Source organism: Portunus trituberculatus, chromosome 41, assembly GCF_017591435.1.
Source record: "Portunus trituberculatus isolate SZX2019 chromosome 41, ASM1759143v1, whole genome shotgun sequence".
Classification (NCBI taxonomy): domain Eukaryota; kingdom Metazoa; phylum Arthropoda; class Malacostraca; order Decapoda; family Portunidae; genus Portunus; species Portunus trituberculatus.
The window spans coordinates 21,230,585-21,253,440 of NC_059295.1; the positions used below are offsets into that span (position 1 = coordinate 21,230,585).

A 22,856-nucleotide genomic window follows, 5' to 3' on the forward strand; every position below is an offset into this window, starting at 1 on the left:
GGCATCGCTCTTTAGAATAACGCAAGACTATTAATGGTGTAGCGAAGACCAGCATGTGCAGGTACTCGTATGCCAGGTTGCTCTTGGTCTGCGCCATGCAGTCACTGCGTTGTGGTGGTGGCGGTGTCACGGTCATAGATGTTTTTGCTGTTTTGTCGTGGGAAGTTAACAGCAGCATTTACCAGGGAAAGTGTACTTGAGAAGAATTAACATGATTTACAAGAGAGAGAGAGAGAGAGAGACTGAGTTAGGGGTGTACCTAGAGTCACGAAGGTTTGCGGTCTAGGTTAGAAAGGGAAGGTAACAGTGTGTACCAAGAGTCGTCGCGGCAATATTGAAGGGAAGAGCGCGGGCAAGGTCGAAGGGAACCTTTCGACCTTCAGAGTTTTTTCTTGATTTACGTAATCTGGAATGACACATTGTGAATAAAAAAAAAAAACTTTGGGATTATTTCCTCACTTGGAAAATTGTTAGTTTTTTTCCCACGAATATATTGTTTTCTTCTTCTTCTTCTTCTTTTCTTCTTTTCATATGACAATTGCAAGAGTACCTGAAATTCGCAAGAATTTAAAACACGGGAGACCCAAACGGCCGCCGCTTGCCATCTTGTAGTTTTGAGAGACTTTTTACGAGTTTTTTTTTTTTTTTTTTTTTTTTTTTTCAGTAAGGTTAGTCTCTAGAGTACACAGAGGTGCGGCACAGGGCTGATGGAGGTAGTAGTTGTAGTGGTGGAGGGCTTCCTACCGCTAAAGCCTGGACATGAGAAGGTTAGCGACATACCTGACACCTGAATATCGCCGGGTAGTTCGTGGAGGCCTCGTGGTGTCTTTGCATGGGAACTGACTTACGTTTGAGCCATTGCTAGGGAGGCTGCTGAGGGAGGAGGAGGAGGAGCAGTTCAGTTCGTGGCGTTGTTGAACATGAGAATTTAATACTGATCTTGGCTAAATATGGAGCGTGACCTTCTAGTTTGCCTGTACAGCAGTGCTCCTCGCCACACCTCACTGCCGGCCCTCCTCCCACGCCCAGGTTAAACATTAGGTGTCTTTTACCAGGTGCTGTAGTGTTGCTAATGGTGATGGCGGCTGCTGGGTGAGTGGCAGGCGTGTGTGGTGCCTGGGTGGTGGAAGCTGGTGGCGGAGTGAGCTTGCATTGGTGGTGGTGGTGGTGGAGTGACATGTGAGCTGATGACTGGTGTGGTAGTGGTGTGTGCTTTAGGCAGTGTTGTCTTGCTGTGTGTGTGTGTGTGTGTGTGTGTGTGTGTGTGTGTGTGTGTGTGTGTGTGTGTGTGTGCGCTCGCTTAGACATGAATCCTACACTACCCACACATAAATTAACTCAGATTGACATTCTTAGAGAGAGAGAGAGAGAGAGAGAGAGAGAGAGAGAGAAAATAAATGTAGACAGTCTCCAAGTGGTAACCAAAAAATAAGTAAACATATAGAAATAAAAATAAAATAGACAAATAACTTAATAGATAAATAAAGGTTGGAAAAAGATACAGTACCTTGAGAAGCAGTTTTCTCTCTCTCTCTCTCTCTCTCTCTCTCTCTCTCTCTCTCTCTCTCTCTCTCTCTCTCTCTCTCTCTCTGTCACGTATAACTGTTCGGGGACTAAGGTATCAATGCGCCTTTTTGTTCAATTGGCCAGTGTTCCCCTCTTAGCCCCTTCAACACCATGACACGTGTTCATAGTCATTCTGCTTACTATTCGGTGATTTTAAACAGCTACAGAAACTTGTGGAGGGGATTAGAGTAGTGAAGGCTTTGGTCATTAATCTTCTGTCCCCCTATAGTCCCTTCCTGATGTTAATGAAATCGTCTAATCGTATGCAAAACTCAAGGAAAAAAAAAATGCGTCCCAGTAATGAAGGGCTTAAGAAAATGGACCAAAAAAAGTTGCATGTGTCCTCAGTGGGTCTGTGACTAGTGGTGGGCTGCACTGAACCCCGTGACTCACTCTCCTTGGCCACTCCACCTCTATGCCATGCCTTTATTGTCATCTGTCCTTCCTCTCAATCTCCTCACTCCTTGTACGTCTTCCTATCCCCTTCCCCTCTCCTCTCTTCTCTCTCTCTCTCTCTCTCTCTCTCTCTCTCTCTCTCTCTCTCTCTCTCTCTCTCTCTCTCTCTCTCTCTCTCTCTCTCACGCCAGTTTCCTTCACGTGACCTGAATTTTAGGATGTCACTAGCAGGCAGCTCTATGGCATCTCCGGCCCTCTTCCTCTTCCTCTTCCTCTTCCTCTTCCTCTTCTTCCTCTTCTTCCTCTCTTCTTCTTCTTCTTCTTCTTCTTCTTCTTCTTCTTCTTCTTCTTCTTCTTCTTCTTCTTCTTCTTCTTCTTCTTCTTCTTCTTCTTCTTCTTCTTCTTCTTCTTCTTCTTCTTCTTCTTCTTCTTCTTCTTCTTCTTCTTCTTCTTCTTCTTCTTCTTCTTCTTCTTCTTCTTCTTCTTCTTCTTCTTCTTCTTCTTCTTCTTCTTCTTCTTCTTCTTCTTCCCCACCGATGCTCTTGGCCTCATCCTCTTCTTCTTCTTCTTCTTCTCCTCCTCCTCCTCCCCCACCGATGCTCTTGGCCTCATCCTCTTCACCCTTCCCATTACTCCCATGAGATCCCAGCCTTCTTCCTCTACATCCGTCTCTCCTCTTTACTTCCCTCATCCCTTCCCGACCTCTTTCTGCCTTCCCTCCCCTTGTCTTCCTCCATCCCTCGCCTTTACTTCAGCCTCTCTCTCCCTTGCCTTCACACCTTCGCCGTGGCTTCACTTTCCCCCACCCACCTCTCTCTGCCGGCCCCCCTGTGAGTTACGTAGACATCCTTGCCGTGTGGACCTTGCATGCTGTAGGGAAAGGCGAGGAAAGGAACAGGAACAGGAAGAGGAGGAGGAGGAGGGTGTTTTTCTCTTAGCATTCTCTTCTCCCCCAGGGCACTTCCTTCATGCTCTTCTCTCCTCCTCCTCCCCCCTAAAGCCTACTTCCTTTCGTCCTTCCATCGCTCTTGTAATGAAACATTCAGGAAATGAGTGTTTGTAGAGGCAAGAGGGAAGGGAAGAGGTCAAACCCCCACCCCCACCACCACCATCACCGCAGAGAGAGTGAGTGAGTGAGTGAGTGATTTCCTGCTACTAATTAACCTATTTCTCTCTCCGTACAGGTGAGTGTGAGATAAGCGAAATAGCGAAGTGCCAGCTTGGTGGTAAGTGTAAATCTCTTTCCAGGACACACCTTCCTTATTGCTGTCGCTGTTATGATTGTTATTGTTGTTGTTGTTATTATTATTATTATTATTATTATTATTATTATTATTATTATTATTATATCATATTATTATTATTATTATTATTATTATTATTATTATTATTATTATTATTATTATTATTATTATTATTATTATTATTATTATTTTGTTATCAGTAGTAGTAGTAGTAGTAGTAGTAGATGAAATACCAGCAGCAGCAGAATTGTTACTACTACTACTACTACTACTACTACTACTACTACTACTACTACTACTACTACTACTACTACTACTACTACTACTACTACTACTATCAGAGATTTTGTTGAGGGCATTAAGCATTGACTTATGGAGCAGCTGGAATGAGCGAAGGGAAGGAAGAAGAGAGTGGGGGAGAGGGGGGAGTCACTTGGTTACTGGGAGGGGGAGAGTAAAGCAGGTGGAGAGTGATCGGTGGGGGAATGTGAAGAAAGCATTGAGGGAGTGAGTGAAATATGAAAGGAGGAAGAGTATAATTATGTGGAACAGTTTACAGAGCTTTGGCTGGAGGAGAGAGAGAGAGAGAGAGAGAGAGAGAGAGAGAGAGAGAGAGGGTAGTGAATGAATGACGTGAATGTGTGGTGATGAAAGAGTCGGGTACGCTGGTGGTGGTGTTTGGGGGTTGTGGGGGAGTATATTATGGGGAGGGGGGAGGGTAAAGGTAGGTAGGGAGTAGCAGGCGGTTGCAAGATGCGTTCCGAGAAGAAAAAAAAAAGTGTCTGGCATCGCTGACTGACTCGTGTTCCCCTTTACTGAGAATTCCTTTAAAGATGTGTATGTGTGTGTGTGTGTGTGTGTGTGTGTGTGTGTGTGTGTGTGTGTGTGTGTGTGTGTGTGTGTGTTTTGGCGTCATTGTCGTTGCTTATCGCTATAATATGAAGTGTGTCTATCAGTGTCTTATGTGCGTGGGCCTGCCTAGCCTCGCTTCGCCTTGCCTTGCCTTGCCTTGTCTTGTCTGTCATAACCCTCCAATCAGTCACTCCACTTCTATGCCACACGTACTGCACATGTACTAGTTCGTGACGTGGAAATGCGCTGATATCAGTTGGTGTGAGTGGTCGTGGCCCTTAGTGCAGTGTACACCTTAACCTTCCGTCTTCCGTCTATACCGCTCTCTCTCCATTTCGCTGTCCACCTGCCGCGCTCCCCCGCCACTTATTAAGGCGGGAATATGCCTAATGAGTGCTGCACCTGACTCCCGCATCGGCCCAGGGGTAGGGCGTGCTAACGGGCGTCCTGATGAGGGGCCATACGTCCTTGTCTCTGGGAAGGAGTACAAGGGAGTGTTTTGTGGCCTGGTGGTGGTAGAGAGAGAGAGAGAGAGAGAGAGAGAGAGAGAGAGAGAGAGAGAGAGATTTAAAAGACAAGGAAGAAAAGGATTGAGGGGTGTGTGTGTGTGTGTGTGTGTGTGTGTGTGTGTGTGTGTGTGTGTGTGTGTGTGTGTGTGTGTGTGTAAAGGATTTTATGAACTTCAATAATAAAATAATGATAGATAATAATAGGTCGTGTTCGCTATTTTAGCCTCACTTTGATCGCGTATGATGAATGAAAGTTTTGGCTGGGCTGTGGTGCACGTGTGTGTGAACAGTGAGTCTCACTTTGAAGCGCGGCCTGTACACGCGTCACGCAGTTGTGGACGCCACCGAACTGTGAGGCGAGGCACTGGATGAAAGGCTCCACCTGGTGATGATTGGCGGACACACCTGAGACTTATCTTGCATTGCTGCGCGCCTATAATGTCACCACTGATCATCTATACCTGTGGTGTTACTTTTCTCTCTCCCAGCCGTTTCCAACATAAACACGCAATTTTGATTTGTTCATTATAGATCAACATGCGAGAGACGTAGTTCTGTAGTTATTCTCTACTGGTCTAAAAACACTCTAAAGACTAGGATTAAAACGACTCTCAGCATATGCCACCATGTCACTGAGATAGTCACCCTTGTAAATGCATTATAATGTAAGCATGAGGTTTGCCATGAGTGCTTTGATCCGCATCTGCAGGTGTACCGCAGTGGTGCAGCCTTTGTGGTGCAGACACTGTAGTTGCGTCAGGAATCACGCCTGTTGGGAGACCGCTCTGCTCACTCACCTCACCGCGCTGCCTTTGACGCCAAGTTCGGTGTAGCTGGAAGCGTGTAACTGTTCTCAACCACACCGCAAGGACACCGTATGAACACCCGTACCGCCGCGCCGATCCCCCCAACCCCTCCCACACCTCTCAGCCTGCACCTGGGCGCCTCCCTGAGTGGAGCTCCCTTGCTGTGATCCTTTGTCTGTCACGCGACGTATATTACCACACCACACACGTTGGTTGATGTTCCTCCTCTTCATCATGTTTTTGTACTGTGTGTGGTTTTCGTATGATTTATGCCTAGTGATCAGTTTTACTCGTTCATTTTATTTTTATTCATTTATTAATTTTTATTGTGTATGTGGCGTAGATGATAAGAGGGGATGTATTAGGGAGGAAGAGAAGATGGTGGTGGTGGTAATAGTGGTAATGGTGGTTGGGTGCGGTGTGGCTGTGGTGGGGAGGGGGTGGCGGATACCTGGAGCAGTAAATGTTCATGTGTGTTCAAGAATGGCGGGTTCGTCTTCGTGTTGTCTTGATCTTGCTCTTGGTCTTGACTGAAAGTACGCCGTTGAGGTAACGTGCCTCCAGCTGACTGACTGCCATCACTCGTCTCACAATAACATAATGGTCAACAACTATTGAATCCACTGAGTGCTTAAACATTTTCCATTCCTCCTCCGGCTTTCATCATCGCTGTAAGCTACACACCTGCATGTTTACTCCGCGCCGTGCTGTCTTGTGCTCTCTTCAAACTTGCATGTCTGAAAAAAGGCCTCATCGCTCCCATTTCACCGAGACATTATTGAAGCTACGGAATTGTAAAGTAGTTTATCGTTATTGCCGACTTCCGATGGAAACCAAAGCTTCGTTGTATGTTACTGCTTTATGTGTCATGTGAGTTGAGGTTGGAATCTTGCCGAGAAACACGACAAGGAGAACAATAAACCATTTCCCAGAAAACTTATCTTACAGTCTGCTGTCATAAGGTACATAGATACGTACGTAAGATATATATTGTATATTTTTCCTTTGGTAAGCAAGCAGTCAAACATGTATGTAGTATGCACTATGTATGTGTAGTCATTCTTATTTATTTAGGTATTTATTTATTTAATGTATGAATCCATGTTTACTGCTCACCCTGCATACACAGCATACATACACATACAGGGCAGCGAGGGGCAGCCCGGCCCGCCACTGCAGGAAGGAGCGCCGCCGCACGGCCAGAGTTGGCATCGGTGCCGGATGTTTTGGTAAATGGTTCAGAGTATCGTGCGAGGCCTGTCAAAGCACGTGATTGCCTTCCCCGTAAAATGTGCAGTGTGTGCCAGCATTGCGCCAGTGCCGGGCGGAGGTTAATAGTAGGAGTAGGTGTAGGCACCTTGAAAGATGTATCTCAAGACTAACGGCTGGACATGCTACCAGAAATAGGCTGCAGACATTCATTCATGGTATTCGATACTCATTAAATACCATGAATGAAAGAATCTGTCTCGCTAGGAAATGTTTATCTAACCTGGCACTGTAGATCCGGCGGCTTCTCGGCGCGGCGCGTCTTACTCACCCAGATGAAAGGTATCTTCAGTTATCGACCGTCTGCCAATCAATACTTAAGAAAGTGACGCTTCCCTGCTTCCCAACTTAATGATTTGTTACGGACCTGCGACATGCCAGTCAATCGTTCAATGAAATTAGTTCCTGAAAGATAAATTACAAAGATCTTTTTACATCCCTCCATCCAGAACACTAACCCTCCGTCCATCCATCAATCCATCCACTTGGACATCCACTTAACACAGAGACTTGTGGGTACTGGTCGCGGTCCTAATCCAGCCCACATTCAAAATATACAGCACCAATAATACAATAATAATAACAACGGTCTGCACTTCCACGCACGCCACCCATTCACGGTTTGGCGAGTGTTATTGGAGCGGCGAAGGTCCTGTGTTGTGTATGCATTGCTCGTTGAATGGCGCTCCCCCACCCCATCCTACCCCGCCCTGCCTCGCGACACAACCCATCGCAGAAGTGGAGAAAAGGAAAGAGGTCTGAAAGTAGGGCCGTTGTAGTGCATGCTGTATCTAACCTAACCAAGTGTTTCTCTGAGTATCAGCTCTGCCATCCTAACATGTACTCTCTCTCTCTCTCTCTCTCTCTCTCTCTCTCTCTCTCTCTCTCTCTCTCTCTCTCTCTCTCTCTCTCTCTCTCTCTCTCTCTCTCGTCACGTTCTAATATTAGCGTATCCAAAACATTATTACCATAACACACACACACACACACACACACACACACACACACACACACATTTTTTCTTCTTTCTCTTTCTTTTTTTCTTTTTACTTTCTTTTTTTGTCTTTCTTTTACACCCATCAAATGACACTCCTTACGTATCTATCCTCCTCCTCCTCCTCCTCCTTCTCCTTCTCCTTCTCCTTCTTCTTCTCCTCCTCCTCCTTCTCCTTCTTCTCCTCCTCCTCCTCCTCCTCCTCCTCCTCCAAGCTTTGGGTGTGGGTCAAGTAGTCGCTCAGACAAGGTTCTCTCCACCATCGACCGCTCTGTACTTCTCCCTTTCTCCTCCTCTTCCTCCTCCTCTTCCTGTCCTCTCGTCTCTTCTTTAGTCTCTACCTTCCTTTCTCTTTTCTCCATTACACTATCACATTTTAACTATCTCCCTATTCGTATTTTGCTCTCTCTCTCTCTCTCTCTCTCTCTCTCTCTCTCTCTCTCTCTCTCTCTCTCTCTCTCTCTCTCTCTCTCTCTCTCTCTCTCTCTCTCTCTCTCAATAAAGGAAATATGGGTTATAATGTGTTCTGAGGAAATCCTTTGTCATGCAAGAATGTCACCCGGGATTGAAGGATGTCAGTGGAGAGAGAGAGAGAGAGAGAGAGAGAGAGAGAGAGAGAGAGAGAGAGAGAGAGAGAGAGAGATGTATTCCTCACAAATAGATCATTATTCTTTTCTTAAATTGTAATAAACAGAAGTGGACGTTCTTATAGGGGATTAAAAGGTGCAGGTTAACCAGTATTCTCAATCATTCATACCTTTCTCTGGTACACTCTGAAACTCCCTGCCTACTTCTGTATTTCCATCTTCCCACGACTTAACATTTGTCCGTCTTTCGGCTAATTCTCTGCGAATCTTTTAGGAAACTTGCATTTTAAGTGGGTCTTTTTTTTAATATTCTGTTGCCCTTAGCTAGTTCCCCTCTTGCATAAAAAAAAAAAATTTGACTCAAGGGAAAAAGAAAAGTGTCATCACCTGGAGCTCAGATAAATAAAGCATAATCCTTACCACATTTAACAGACTATAAACGATTCCCTTTTCTGGTCATGTAAGGGAGTGGGGGAAGGTGCCGTTTCGCTCTTACTACTCTCTTGAACAGGATAGAATCAAAACATCTCGCCTCAACCTTTCCTCTCCTCACTGATTGCCTCCAGCCTTTCACTTCACTTCAGAGACGTACGTAGGTTAGCCCCCTCAGTATCATGACACGTTTTCATATTCTTTCTGTTTACTATTTGGTAGTTTTATACAGCTTCAGAAACCCATTTGAGGAATTAAAATAGTGAAGACTTTGGCCATTAATCTTTTGACCTCCATAAACCCTTCCTAATGTCAATAAAATGGTCTAATCAGTACACACATCTCATGGTAAAAATACGTCCCTGTACTGAAGGGATTAAGAGAGTATTTAAGTGGTACAGGGGTTAAAAGAAAAGGGACATGAGCAAAGTTCTTAGGATCAGCGGCCAGGATAGAACCAGAAATTATAGGTTCGAGTTTTTGAGAAATTTAACAGTGTGGTGGATGAATGGAACAGACTCAGTAATCATGCTGTTAGTGCTGAGTCAGTAGGGAGCTTTAACCCCTTCAGTACTGGTAGGCATTTTTACCACGAGTTTTGGATATGATTTCACGATTTTATTTGTATCAGGAAAGATCTATGGAGGTCGGAAGATTAATGACCAGAGTCCTCACCATTTTAATCCCGACATGAATTTCTGCATAAAATCCCCTGATGGTAAGCAGAATGAATATGAAAACGTGTCATGCCACTGATGGGATTAAAAGAAGATTAGACAAATTTATGGATGTGGATGATAGGTGGAATCAGGTAATTTCGTTGACACAGAGACTGCCACACCTAACGGCCTCTTCCAGCTTCCTTAGATTTCTTATGCACTAAAGCTTGCATCCCCTGTTAGCTTCTGTGTATGCTTTCACGCTAACCTCTCATGTTATACTCGTACCCTACACTTTCTACTTGCCTCTTTTACTGGTGAACTCAGGAACTCCAAGGCTGCTTCTGTTCTTATTTAGTTAATAGGCAAAGTAAAAAGTAGAAAAACAACGTAATTAGAGAACAGTAATAACAATAAATATAGGAAGAGATGCTTAATGCCCATAAAGATTTTGACCCAAGTTTTGCTCGTGCGAGAGTGTCAAAGTTGCTGGCTTAAAACACACACACTGTCTTTCTTTCTTTTTTTTCTTTCTTTCTTTTTTTTTTTTTTTTTTTTTTTTTTTTTTTTTTTTCTTTCTTTCTTTTCTTTCTTTCTTTCTTTCTTTCTTTCTTTCTTTCTTTCTTTCTTTCTTTCTCTTCTCTTTCTTCTCTCTTCTCTCTTTCTCTCTCTCTCTCTCTCTCTCTCTCTCTCTCTCTCTCTCTCTCTCTCTCTCTCTCTCTCTCTCTCTCTCTCTCTCTCTCTCTCTCTCTCTCTCTCTCTCTCTCTCTCTCTCACACACACACACACACACACACACACACACACACACACACACACGCGCGCGCGCTCGACTCACAATCGAGAGGGCCGGGTTCGATTATCGGCTCGGCGAGGCAAATGGGCAAGCCTCTTAATGTGTAGCTCCTGTTCACCTAGCAGTAAATAGGTACGGGATGTAACTCGAGGGGTTGTGGCCTCGCTTTCCCGGTGTGTGGAGTGTGATGTGGTCTCAGTCCTACCCGAAGATCGGTCTATGAGCTCTGAGCTCCTCCGTAATGGGGAAGACTGGCTGGGTGACCAGCAGGAGACCGAGGTGAATTACACACTTAACGGGACAAAACTACGCACCCTTCCTTCACGTGTTGGTACATACATACATACATACATACATACACACACAGCCACGAGTTAAGTATACTGTATAACACACACACACACACACACACACACACACACACACACACACACACACACACACACACACACACACACACACACACACACACACACACACACACACACACACACACACTCACTCACTCACTCACTCACTCACTCACTCACTCACTCACTCACTCTCTCTCTCTCTCTCTCTCTCTCTCTCTCTCTCTCTCTCTCTCTCTCTCTCTCTCTCTCTCTCTCTCTCTCTCTCTCTCTCTCTCTCTCTCTCTCTCTCTCTCTCTCTCTCTGCGACACGGCAGCCTAGAATATGCCTGGCAAAGTGCCTCAAAATTTTAGCTTTGTGTTTCGCGTCCGTCACTGTGTGTGTGTGTGTGTGTGTGTGTGTGTGTGTGTGTGTGTGTGTGTGTGTGTGTGTGTGTTGTAGGATTTGTTCGCGGTTCAGAACATTCTCTCTCTCTCTCTCTCTCTCTCTCTCTCTCTCTCTCTCTCTCTCTCTCTCTCTCTCTCTCTCTCTCTCTCTCTGTGTGTGTGTGGGAAATCACTTTCATTTTCTATTATTACAAATACATTACATTATCAGATGTACCACTACCACCATTACCATTATCATCATTAGCAACATTCCATTACCTCCTCCTCCTCATGCACGGGAAGGGGGCGGGACGGGACGAGCCAGGGCAGGGCAGGGCAGGCATTAGCAAGGCAACAGGCGTTAACTGTGGCTACCGGAAGTTTGACAAACACTACCACTGCTTTCAACACTCCCTTCGCCCTCACTTCCTTCACAAACCCATACACACCCTCCTCCTCCTCCTCCTCCTCCTCCTCCTCCTCCTCCTCCTCCTCCTCCTCCTTCTCCTCCTCCTCCTCACATTTTAATCTCTTGCTTGCATCACATTCTTATTCTTCCTCGAAAAATTTCCTCCGTGCCTTTCTCACGCACTTATACCGAGAGAGAGAGAGAGAGAGAGAGAGAGAGAGAGAGAGAGAGAGAGAGTTGGAGAGTTGGAGAGGCGGTAGTGAGTGCGAAATTAGCTGTGTGTGTGTGTGTGTGTGTGTGTGTGTGTGTGTGTGTGTGTGTGTGTGTGTGTGTACGTCCTTTCATTGTGCCAGAGTAACAGTTATGTCTCACTTGTGTGCGTGACGGTATCGCTGCTATTCTCACGACGTTATTTTCTCTCTCTCTCTCTCTCTCTCTCTCTCTCTCTCTCTCTCTCTCTCTCTCTCTCTCTCTCTCTCTCTCTCTCTCTCTCTCTCTCACATTATTCAAACACACACACACACACACACACACTTAACGGGACAGGACAACGCACCCTTCCTTCACGTGTTGGTACAGTAATACATACATACATACATACACACACACACAGTCACCAGTTAAGTATACTGTAACACACACACACACACACACACACACACACACACACACACACACACACACACACACACACACACACACACACACACACACACACACACAGGAGAAACATTATATACTAGTACTGTAGTTTTTGTTATTATTATTTATATTTTTTTTTTAATGAGTTTCCTAGAATATGTTCACGTTTTCTGTTAAGTACTTGCCGCCGCCCCCACGGAGAAAATGGTGGACATGGCATCGGTGACGGCTCTAATTTTGTAAAGCCTTGTGTTATGGTCCTTTTTTTGTGTGTGTTTTTAATGTATTTGCCTACTTATTTATGTGTTTATTTTGCTCATATTCCGTTTATTTATCTATTTATTTGTTATTTTTGAAGGGGGGGGGGCAGTAGCAGTTGACACAGAAGCAGTGTGGAGTATTTTATTTATTTATTTTTTTTCGGTATAATCGTTCATCTGTGTGAGAAAGCGAGGCGGATTACGGTGATGGAGTGAGAGGAGGAGGATGAGGAGGAGGAGGAAGAGGAAGAGGAGTTTTTAGAGAAAGAGGAAGACGAATAGGAGTTTTTTAGAGAAAGAGGTAGAAGAATAGGAGTTTTAAAGAGAAAGGAGGAGGAGGAGGAATAAGAAGAATATGAGTTTTCTCTCTCTCTCTCTCTCTCTCTCTCTCTCTCTCTCTCTCTCTCTCTCTCTCTCTCTCTCTCTCTCGCCTCCTCCTCATGCTCCTGAAGAAATGTGTTGAAGGCCCCAAACAGTGACAGTCCGCTGCTGACGAGGCTGTGGGATGGGAAGAGCTGAAGGGAGGGATAGGAGGGAAAGGCGAGGGGCGGCTTGGATTGAGAAAGTGGTGGTGCTAGGAGAGAGATGAACGACAGACAGTAACGTTGATGGGAACAGAGAGAGAGAGAGAGAGAGAGGGGGGTAGAGGGAGAGGGAAATGGAAAGACATGCAGGTCAAAATAGTGATGTTGATGGTACACACACACACACACACACACACACACACACACACACACACACACACACACACACACACACACACACACACACACCGCCAGTTGAGTGAGGAAAAGGATATTGTGATGCATTGTTGAGTTTTCCTGGAGATGGTGAACCGGAGACGGGGGGAGAGAGAGAGAGAGAGAGAGAGAGAGAGAGAGAGAGAGAGAGAGAGAGAAACTAACGAATAAATGAACGCATGATTGAAGGAAGGAAGAAGTTTTTATCAGCCATTGGGAAGCCATCTTGTTTAGAGAGAGAGAGAGAGAGAGAGAGAGAGAGAGAGCTATCTTCCCTATTGCTCATACATTCCTATGATGATAATTGTTGCCACACCAAAATATATGTGAAGAATGTTGCTGCCATCCATTGCAGGAAACTCTCTCTCTCTCTCTCTCTCTCTCTCTCTCTCTCTCTCTCTCTCTCTCTCTCTCTCTCTCTCTCTCTCTCTCTCTGAGATGTTCAGGTAAGCCGTGGGAAAGCTATAAGTGGGTGACAGGCAGGGGCGGCGCGATGTGACGTGAACTGGTGGGTGGATGGGGGTTTGGAGGGGTATTTGGGTGGTGTCAGAAAGCAGGCAGGGGCGGGGATGGGGGGAGGAAGTAGGGGTTATAAAAGATAGAGTGGAGGAAGGGGGGAGCAGATTGAGAGGGGGGGAGCGTGTTTTCACCGGAAAGACTAACTTGACGTTATTATCTGGCACCTTGTGACTGGAGTGGCATACGGTAGTGTGTTTGTGTGTGTTGTGTGTGTGTTGCGTGTGATGCGTGTGACTTAGTGCTGGTGGTACTGGTGGTGTATACTATAGAGATTTGGGGTTCCTCATTGTGGTGACCGTCATCACTATACGCTGGGTGTTGTCGCTATGGGTCTGCTCCGCAAAAACAGAATGACAGAGGTGAGTTTCCTTCCAAGCTTCTCGTTATTACGGTTTGATGTAGCGTTATGTTTAGATTTAGTGGTGTGATCTCTATTTTGAGGTAACACACACACACTCTTATGTACGTACGTCTCGTGTGTGTGTGTGTGTGTGTGTGTGTGTGTGTGTGTGTGTGTGATTGGTAGTAGTAGTATAAAACAAAAAGGGACAGGGACGGGGGCGGGGAGGGACGGCTATCAACTTGGCGGCCAAAGTGCATGTTAGGGAGATAATGAGAGGTGAGGGGAAGGGGGAAGGTGAAGATGTGGGATAGGCAGGTGAAGGAGCCGGTAGGAGAGCTGGTGGTGTTGGGAGTGTAGTGCTGCGTCATGCCTCCTAAAGATAAGTTATCACGGAGGTGTCCCCAAGTCAGGGTGCCTGCGTGTCCTTACCGCACTCAAGCTAACATCGCCTCCTTGCCCTCTCCACCCATGCCGTGAACAGCGCCTTCCCAACCCAGCCTCTGCTTCTCACCACAAATTTGAGTGATGGTTCAAGCCACGTGTTGCATAACGTTGTGTTTTGTCCCTCCATCACGGCATGCATGTGTCTGTGTGTGTTCAAGGTGCGCCTCGCTTCTAAACTAATCTCTCTCCCCCAGATGAGTTCGGCGCCGCCCGGCAAACATACCAAGGTACCGATCTCTTCCTTCTATTAGAGTGTTCGTGCTCTAACCAATTTTGTGTCTTGGTTCATATTATCCCCCCTTTCCTCCTAGAATGCCTAACTCCACACACACACACACACACACACACACACACACACACACACACACACACACACACACACACACACACACACACACACACACACACACACGAGGAGTTGTGACCTTGTTGTCCCGGTGTGTGTTGTGTGCCTGGTCTCAGGCCTATCCGAAGATCGGAAACAATGAGCTCTGAGCTCGTTCCGTAGGGTAACGTCTGGCTGTCTCGTCAGAGACTGCAGCAGATCAAACAGTGAAACACACACACACCCGAAGATCGGTCTATAAGCTCTGAGCTCGCTCCGTAATGGGGAAGACTGGCTGGGTGACCAGCAGGAACCGAAGTGAATTACACACACAAACATACACCGCGTAGTGTAGTGGTTAGCACGCTCGACTCACAATCGAGAGGGCCGGGTTCGAGTCCCGGAAAGCGGCGAGGCAAATGGGCAAGCCTCTTTATGTGTGGCCCTTGTTCACCTAGCAGTAAATAGGTACGGGATGTAACTCGAGGGGTTGTGGCCTCGCTTTCCCGGTGTGTGTTGTGTGTTGATATGGTCTCAGTCCTACCCGAAGATCGGTCTATGAGCTCTTAAGCTCGCTCCGTAATGGGGAAGACTGGCTGGGTGACCAGCAGACGACCGAGGTGAATTACACACACGTCCACGCGAGCCACTGCCTATGTTGGTTGTGCTCAGTGCTCCCCGCGGTGCTCTTCGCCTGGTATTTATTTGCACTTGTCCGCAGCGACGTTTGGAGGTTGTTAAAGGGAGTGTGTGAGGCAGAGGGAGTCACGCCTGCCCTACCATGAGGGAAACGCACCTCACCTTCAGTGGCCGGTGCGCTGTTCTCTGTGTTCTAAGGGTGAAGGCTAGACCATTGCTGAGCCCCTCGAGGCAGGCAGGCAGGCAGGCGTGGGGGCTGGACGTGTTGACTATATAATAGGGGCTGCAGCCGCTGGTGTCTGAGGAGAAGGCTCTTCGTTGCCTCGCCCTTATTTCAGCCCGCCACAACCAGCAAACCCCGCTTTCTGGAGCCTAGGTAACCCACGCCGTCCCTCCCTCCCTCCCTCCCTCCCTCCATCTTGAATATTGCAGCAAGGGCGGGGAGTTCGCCAGCTGCCACCGGTAAACACTCCGCCTAACAAAACCAAACACAGCACCTGTTTTAGCGCCGTGATGACCGCCCTGGAGGTTCACTTCCTTCAGGACCTAACCCACACACCAGGCCATATGCCCACGCTGTGCCCATTCATGCCCACCCTGCGCTCCCCACCGCCCAGATAACCACGCTCTTTTTTAGAGAAGGAAATTATCTTTGAAATTTCTCCTCACGTGGCTAACTTCATCCCATGTTTGTGTAATTTGGGCCAGTATTCTTAAACGCCTTGCTCTCTCACCATCACTACTTTTCAAAGGCTTTAGTTGAAGATGTTGATGGTTTTTAAGGGTATTTTTTATGGTTCCGGTGATGGGCTGGCAATATTTCTAGATTACTGTAAGGAGAAACTGTCTTGAAAACCCGGCTAGTTGTCTCTGTGGCCTTGGAAAACTGTCGTGGTGAGAGAGTAAGGCTTTTTTTAATAGGGGCGTTTGTTCCAGAAATACTCTGTTGCTAAAATGACGATCTGGAACATCATGACCCAGGCACAGGGAGCAAGGAGCCTCGCCACCATGCCCTCCCTGCAGGGTGTGCGGGAGACATCCTCACAACGCCCAGCACTGGCTTAGATTGCGGCAGAGGTTTATGGGCAATCCAGGCGACCGATACGTGTGACTTCCCCCATTCTCTCTCTCTCTCTCTCTCTCTCTCTCTCTCTCTCTCTCTCTCTCTCTCTCTCTCTCTCTCTCTCTCTCTCTCTCTCTCTCTCTCTCTCTCTCTCTCTCTCTCTCTCTCTCTCTCTCCACTTCATTGCGAAAGAAAGAGAAATAGGGAATGGAGCGCCGATAACACGAGGAGCTGTCACATTGTTAACTTGGTGATGAGAGTCCTCTTGGAATACGCCGCGCAGAGATCAGAGCTCGTATTCTCAAACCCTTTTGTGCTTCACCTACACAATTCCAAAAGGCTTTAGATTTACGTTTTTTTTTTTTTTTTTTTTTTTTTTTTTGGTGTTTTATGGTTCTAGAGGTAGATTAACAAGATTTTTACAGTATTACCTGGAGAATCACCCTTGAAAATCCGGTTGATCATCTCTGTGGGCCTTGAAAATAGTCGAGGTGAGAGAGCAAAGCGTTTCTAAATACGGGCCCAGACTACCAAACTACAGGAAGGATCTGTCACACTGTACACGCTCCACTAAACTATGCCCAACATTACACCTGAACTCCATACTACTACTCAGTGTCCCTCTCGTAGTGTATATTTGTAGAGTATTATAGTCGATTGCCTCCTTGTCTTCCCCGTGTTTGCGTGTTGTGTTCCCTCCCCGGCATGCTGGTAAAGACCTTCTCTTCAGGGTGTTACGCACCAAAAACCTGCTTTCATTCTTATTCCATTCAGTGCTGTAGATGCTGATGCAGATGTTGTTGTTGTTGTTGTTGTTGTCGTTGTCGTTTTGTTAGTTAGTTTTCGTTCTTCCGTTGTAGATACCGTCGATGTTACTCTTTAACGTTGTTGTTGTCACGTTTTGCGGAAATGATAAGGATAGGGGAATGGATGTGGCCTTGTGGTGTCTGAAAGAGGGACATGGGCAGGGAGGGGAGGGTAGGGGGAGGGGATAACAACACTGTAATGACACCCACATCTGCACAACCCACGTGGTCCTGTAGTCAGGTGCAGCGAGGCAGAAGGTCCTTTTACTTAGTGATGGCAAGGCAAGTTTATCAACAGTGGAGAGGGATGGGGGGCGGGGCAGGGTGCGGAGGACGTGTTAGACCGGCGCGATAGCTGGTTTGCGTCATCTAGGAAAAGCCGCGTCCATAAACTGTTTAGAGGACGTGAGTAATGCAGTCATTACTCAAAGGTCCATATAGAGAGGCGCCGGTCAGCCGGGTGGTGGCTTTTCCTGAGACTGGCTTACCAAGGAGAGAGAGGAGAGAGAGAGAGAGAGAGAGAGAGCCGTATTGTGATTTGTTACAGGGTAATAGGTCGTGGACGTGTTTTTCTACAAGACTTTTGAATGGAGTGGAGTGGTAGGTGTCATGTATAGTGTGAGACAACCTCTCCCCAACGCAGGGGTGCGGTCCTACTCTGCCCAGTGGCGTCTGAAGGGATGTACTACTGTAGTACGTACAGTAGCTGCAGTGGGTTGCATTTAGTCACGACAGCCAGAATGCCATTAATTGAGTTGATGTTGGTTAATTTGTGAACATCTCGTCTGTCCAGGAAAGTTTAGAAATGTAACTCTGCATTTTCACAAATTTAGACTAAACTGTTAATAAACCTTTCATAGATTATTGAAAATTACATATATAACGTTTAAAGCGTGCAGAACAATTTAGATTTATGACATGTTGATATATATATATCTATATATATATATATATATATATATATATATATATATATATATATATATATATAACACTCAACTTCCCCTCTCCTCTACATTAAACACACTCGGTCTATCCTTCACTAAAAATCTAAACTGGAAATTTCACATCTCTACTCTTGCTAAATCAGCTTCCAAGAAGTTAGGTGTCCTGTGGCGTCTTCGTCCATTTTCTCTCCCTCCCAGCTGCTTGCTCTGTACAAGGGCCTTATCCGCCCGTGTATGGAGTATGGCTCTCATGTCTGGGGGATCCACACACAGCTTTACTAAACAAGGTGGAATCTAAAGCTTTTCGTCTTATCAACTCTTCTCCTCTAACTGACTGTCTTGATTCTTTAAGTCACCGCCGCAATGTTGCATCTTTATCTGTCTTCTACCGCTGTTTTCATGCTGTCTGCTCTTCTGAACTTGCTAACTGCATGCCTTCCCCCTCCTGCGGCCTCGCTGCACAAGACTCTCTACTTCTTCTCATCCCTATTCTGTCCATCTTCCTAATGCAAGAGTTAACCAGTATCTTCACTCCTTCATTCCCTACACTGGTAAACTCTGGAACTCTCTACCTGTGTCTGTATTTCCACCTGCCTATGACTTAAACTCTTTCAAAGAGGAGTGTCAAGACACCTCTTACGTTAACTGGACCCTCCTTTTAGATTTTTTGTTTTTCTTTCTCCTACTTTCCTCTTAACAGGGCCTGGCAACCAGCGGGATTTTTTTTTTCCAACACTTTGTTTTCCCTTGGCCAGTGCCCTTGTAATGTAAAAAAAAAAAATATATATATATATATATATATATATATATATATATATATATATATATATATATATATATATATATATACACACACACACACACACACACACACACACACACACACACACACACACACACACACACACACACACACACATAGAGTAGACATAGAAAAAATGTAAAAGTAGTCTAGCCTGACTTGTTCATTTTTTGCACAGTACAAGTGAACACAGGGCGTGCCCAAGCACTTTCAACCAACCTGTGTCAAGTTTACGTAAACAAGTGTCCATCCTTCAGGTAACACTTTTATTTCACTCTAGATTACTCTTTAGTAGCTCATTTAAACTGATTTACATAAAGATATGAGGAGTAATCAAAAGAAATAGCTTCCTTAGAATAGTTAAAATGCTACCAGGAAATGTAGTGGGTTGGGTTAAACAAAAAAATGGATAATAAATTTTCAAACGTTGGTGTGTGATAGCTTCAACTGCGTGGCCCTCAATTATAATTTGGATAAAACCTTTCACACTGTAATGTTTAAAGGTGTGATGCTGTGGCTGGTCACGTATTTATCGGTTGACAAACGTGCATTGTGACCCTGTGTGCCGATTAAGTGTGCCGCGAAGAGAGACCCAACAGCAGCATACCTGGTGATCTTTAAGAAGACGTGCAACGAAATAACCTCAATACACACCACCCACACAGGTACAGACACAGGCATATTGCTGGCACCCCGTCCCCTGCTCAGACTGATGTTGCTCGAGGAGAACATTTGGCAGTCAGCAGTTGCCGTGCCAGCCCGAGTGAGAATCGCAGTCCTGGCATACACAGCGAGGACATGAAGGGCAGGCAATACTAGGAAGTGGGAACTGGGTCTCCTGTCAGCAATCAGAGCGTTGCGCAATACTTAAAGCTGACAAGCCCATTCTGTCAACATGATCAGTCCACGGGGATGAAATGAGGCGTCTGTTAGTAACAAGTAGCATCACTCATTCACTCAGCCAAGGTCACTGGTTACCTGGAGGGCACAGCCATTCAGCCGTCTCGCATGGCAGTGTTGACTGTGTGGGGAGTGGGTGGGTGGATGAGTGGTTTGTTCAAGGCGCATGGTTGTCTTGAGAACCCCTTACATATAGATAGATGGAGAGAGGCGAGGGAGGGGGGGAAAGATAACGATCTGCTTGCTGACTTTTATCATAATTTATCTGCATTGTTCTGTCGTTAAACATTTTACTGTGTGTTGTTTTCATCGTTGTCGTTGTCGTTGTTGATGTGTTTTTTGTGGTGGTTGTTAGTGTTGCTGGTGTTAGTTGGTGGCATGCTGGACAGTTTCAGATGGAAAACAACCAATGAGCCGAACAATCGGCAGGAAGCAGCGCATTGCAGTAACACTTGAGAGGAAGGAAAGGTGAGTGCAGGTGTCAGGTATTTCACTTAATTGCCATTTCATTGTGCGCTTTTGTGTGGTGTGACCTTTTTTCCCTTTAAATTGGTCGCCTTTGTTCTGATTCTCTCCCGCACACCATCCTGTTGCTGCCAGAAACTGTCGACCGCTAACGAAAATACTTTATATATATATATATATATATATATATATATATATATATATATATATATATATATATATATATATATATATATATATTGTGTGTGTGTGTGTGTAAAAACCCTTGAAAATGTTATGATCCGTGACAGAGATGTGATGCAAGAGAAAGAATGCTTGGCGGGGAGACCGTTTTATCAGTGCGGTGCATTATTGACTGTTTCAGCAAGGCCAGGGCCGGATTGTGGGTGGCAGGGTTTTAGTTACGGCGCTCCATTCGCTGGCTTACCTTAGCAACAAGTCTTGCTCCCACACCTTTACTGTGCAGGGCCCGGTGTGGGATGCAGCTCGTGGGGATCATCGCTTTGTGTGGCGTGTAGGGTGACTGGCAAAGCAAAACGGTGGCTTATGAGTAATTACATGAAGAATAGCAACACTACCTTTCCTTTTTCCTCCTCCTCCTCCTTCTCCTCCTCCTCCTCCTCCTCCTCCTCCTCCTCCTCCTCCTCCTCCTCCTCCTCCTCCTCCTCCTCCTCCTATACATGATAGCTTGGGTTAGGTTAGATTACCTCTTCTAACCTAACCTTACCTAACCAAAACCATCCCTGTTTACTTGATGATCCAGCTGCTCCGTCCACGTCACTTCAGAAGCCTCCAATCACTCCTTCACTCCCTTGTGTTGGAAGATAAGACTTGACTCGTGCTTTGCGATTCATTTCGTTACTCATTCATAAGATTCGCATGTGCTGAATGTTTCTTTTGTTGAGTTCTTTATTACACGTGATGGGGATTGGGATTTTTTTTATTAGAGAGAGAGAGAGAGATGAAATGAATAACAGCGGAAGGAAGGAATGAAGAATGGGACAAGGAGACAATGAGAGAGAGAGAGAGAGAGAGAGAGAGAGAGAGAGAGAGAGAGAGAGAGAGAGAGAGAGAGAGAGAGAGAGAGAGAGAGAGAGAGGTTAAAACATGAAATAAGTAACAGCGGAAGGAAGGAATAGAGATGGGGACAAGGAGACGCTAATGAGTGAAAGGAGCGGAGATAGAGGGAAGGATGATTGCGAGGGACAGGAAGTGGGTGGGAGAAGAGAGGGAAGGAAAGAGGAGGAGGAGGAAGGAAGGAAGGAAGGTGGTGGCAAATGTGCGAAACAGGAAGACGCACCGGAAAGGAGTGAGGAGTGAGGGACGAGGGACGAGGAGAGGGGAGGGAAGGAAGGAAGAGTGGGCGTCGAGGGAACCGTGTCGTTGTCAGTATCTCATTCCGGCAGTAAAGGAGAGGGACTGCGGGAGAAGAAAGGAAAGTGACATCTTTATATTGCCATCCGTACTGTATTACAAGAAGTCTGTACCGCGCTCTCTCCACTCCCACTTTTCCCACACACACACACACACACACACACACACACACACACACACACACACACACACACACACACACACACACACAACGAGTAGTTTAGTTAGTGGTTACCAGGTTCCTCTCAACCGACAGGTCCTGGGTGCGGCGAGGTAAATATGCGAGCCTCTTCTTAATGTGTTCACTGTAATGGTCGCGCCTTCACCACGTGGCGGGGGAGAATGAACCGTAAGATTAGTCAAATTCTACTTTGTGCTAATATAAGGAACAGGAAGGAGAAAACAAAGAAAACATTGACAAAAATAAATTAATACATGAAATCAAGTAATGTTAGTAATAAGATATGCAAAAACAATAAAAAAACGGTAAGAAGGTTTAAATAAGGAGGCTGCATTGGAACAAGTACTGTACTAAGTATTGTAGCTGTGATGATATGGTTAGAGCAGGTAGCCATCACCGCCGCGGCTGATGCTCGCCGAGTGGAAAGTACAAGCAAACACAGATGTAGCAGGTGTGCGCGTCACGCAGCTCTGGTATGACCCACCCTGCTGCACGGCAGGCGCCGCTTCCTGCACAGAGTTCCGTGTTGATCCCTCAGCGGTGTGTGCACGGCCTCACCGTAACTCACCTGTGTAACACTGTAATGCACCCAACTCGACTCCACCACCACCACCATTGCTGGTAGTACACCTGCTCCAGGGTGGCAGGAACCTCGCGATGGAAAGTGTTGAAATGAATCAGGTCATTACTAGCCAAATGCTCCCCCCCCCACCATTCTCTCTCTCTCTCTCTCTCTCTCTCTCTCTCTCTCTCTCTCTCTCTCTCTCTCTCTCTCTCTCTCTCTCTCTCTCTCTCTCTCTCTCTCTCTCTCTCTCTCATTTATGTAGGGATGGGTATGAGGGTGGAGGCGGCAGGTGGCAGTGCCCTGCAAGTCACTACCGCCTCGCACATCACCAGTGGACGAGGAAGGCACGGTAGGAATACTTTGTACGCGTTGCACACATTGCTGCCTGATGTTACGCGGCACTCGTCTTACTTACAATGAGACTGTCCACATACCAACACCTTATCCCCGGTGGACCGTCACTAAGGTGGTGTGGGAAAAAGAATATGCGAGAAGTGTTGGATGGTAACGCCCATGCGCACAGCAGAACCAAAGTAACGTTTCCATTAGCTAACAGTCAGTAAAAGGCCCACCACCACATCTGGCTCACTACAGGAAGTGCTA

The 22,856-nt window shown here is 46.2% G+C and overlaps 1 protein-coding gene across 12 annotated transcripts in view; it reads left to right on the forward strand.

Annotated features, from left to right (window-relative positions):
- LOC123516753 (tyrosine-protein phosphatase non-receptor type 9-like) overlaps positions 1 to 22,856 on the forward strand; it is a 77,062-nt gene that overhangs the window by 13,521 nt on the left and 40,685 nt on the right. For 6 of the 12 annotated variants that reach the window (XM_045276380.1, XM_045276364.1, XM_045276366.1 and 3 more), the window contains one exon: positions 14,381 to 14,413. The exons of 3 other annotated variants lie outside the window; for them this stretch is intronic. In XM_045276380.1, coding sequence (XP_045132315.1) covers positions 14,381 to 14,413 — 33 coding nt within the window. Of the gene's footprint in view, positions 1 to 13,609; positions 13,759 to 14,380; positions 14,414 to 22,856 lie in introns of those variants that run through there. 3 more of the 12 variants (XM_045276365.1, XM_045276367.1, XM_045276375.1) reach the window with 2 other exon arrangements.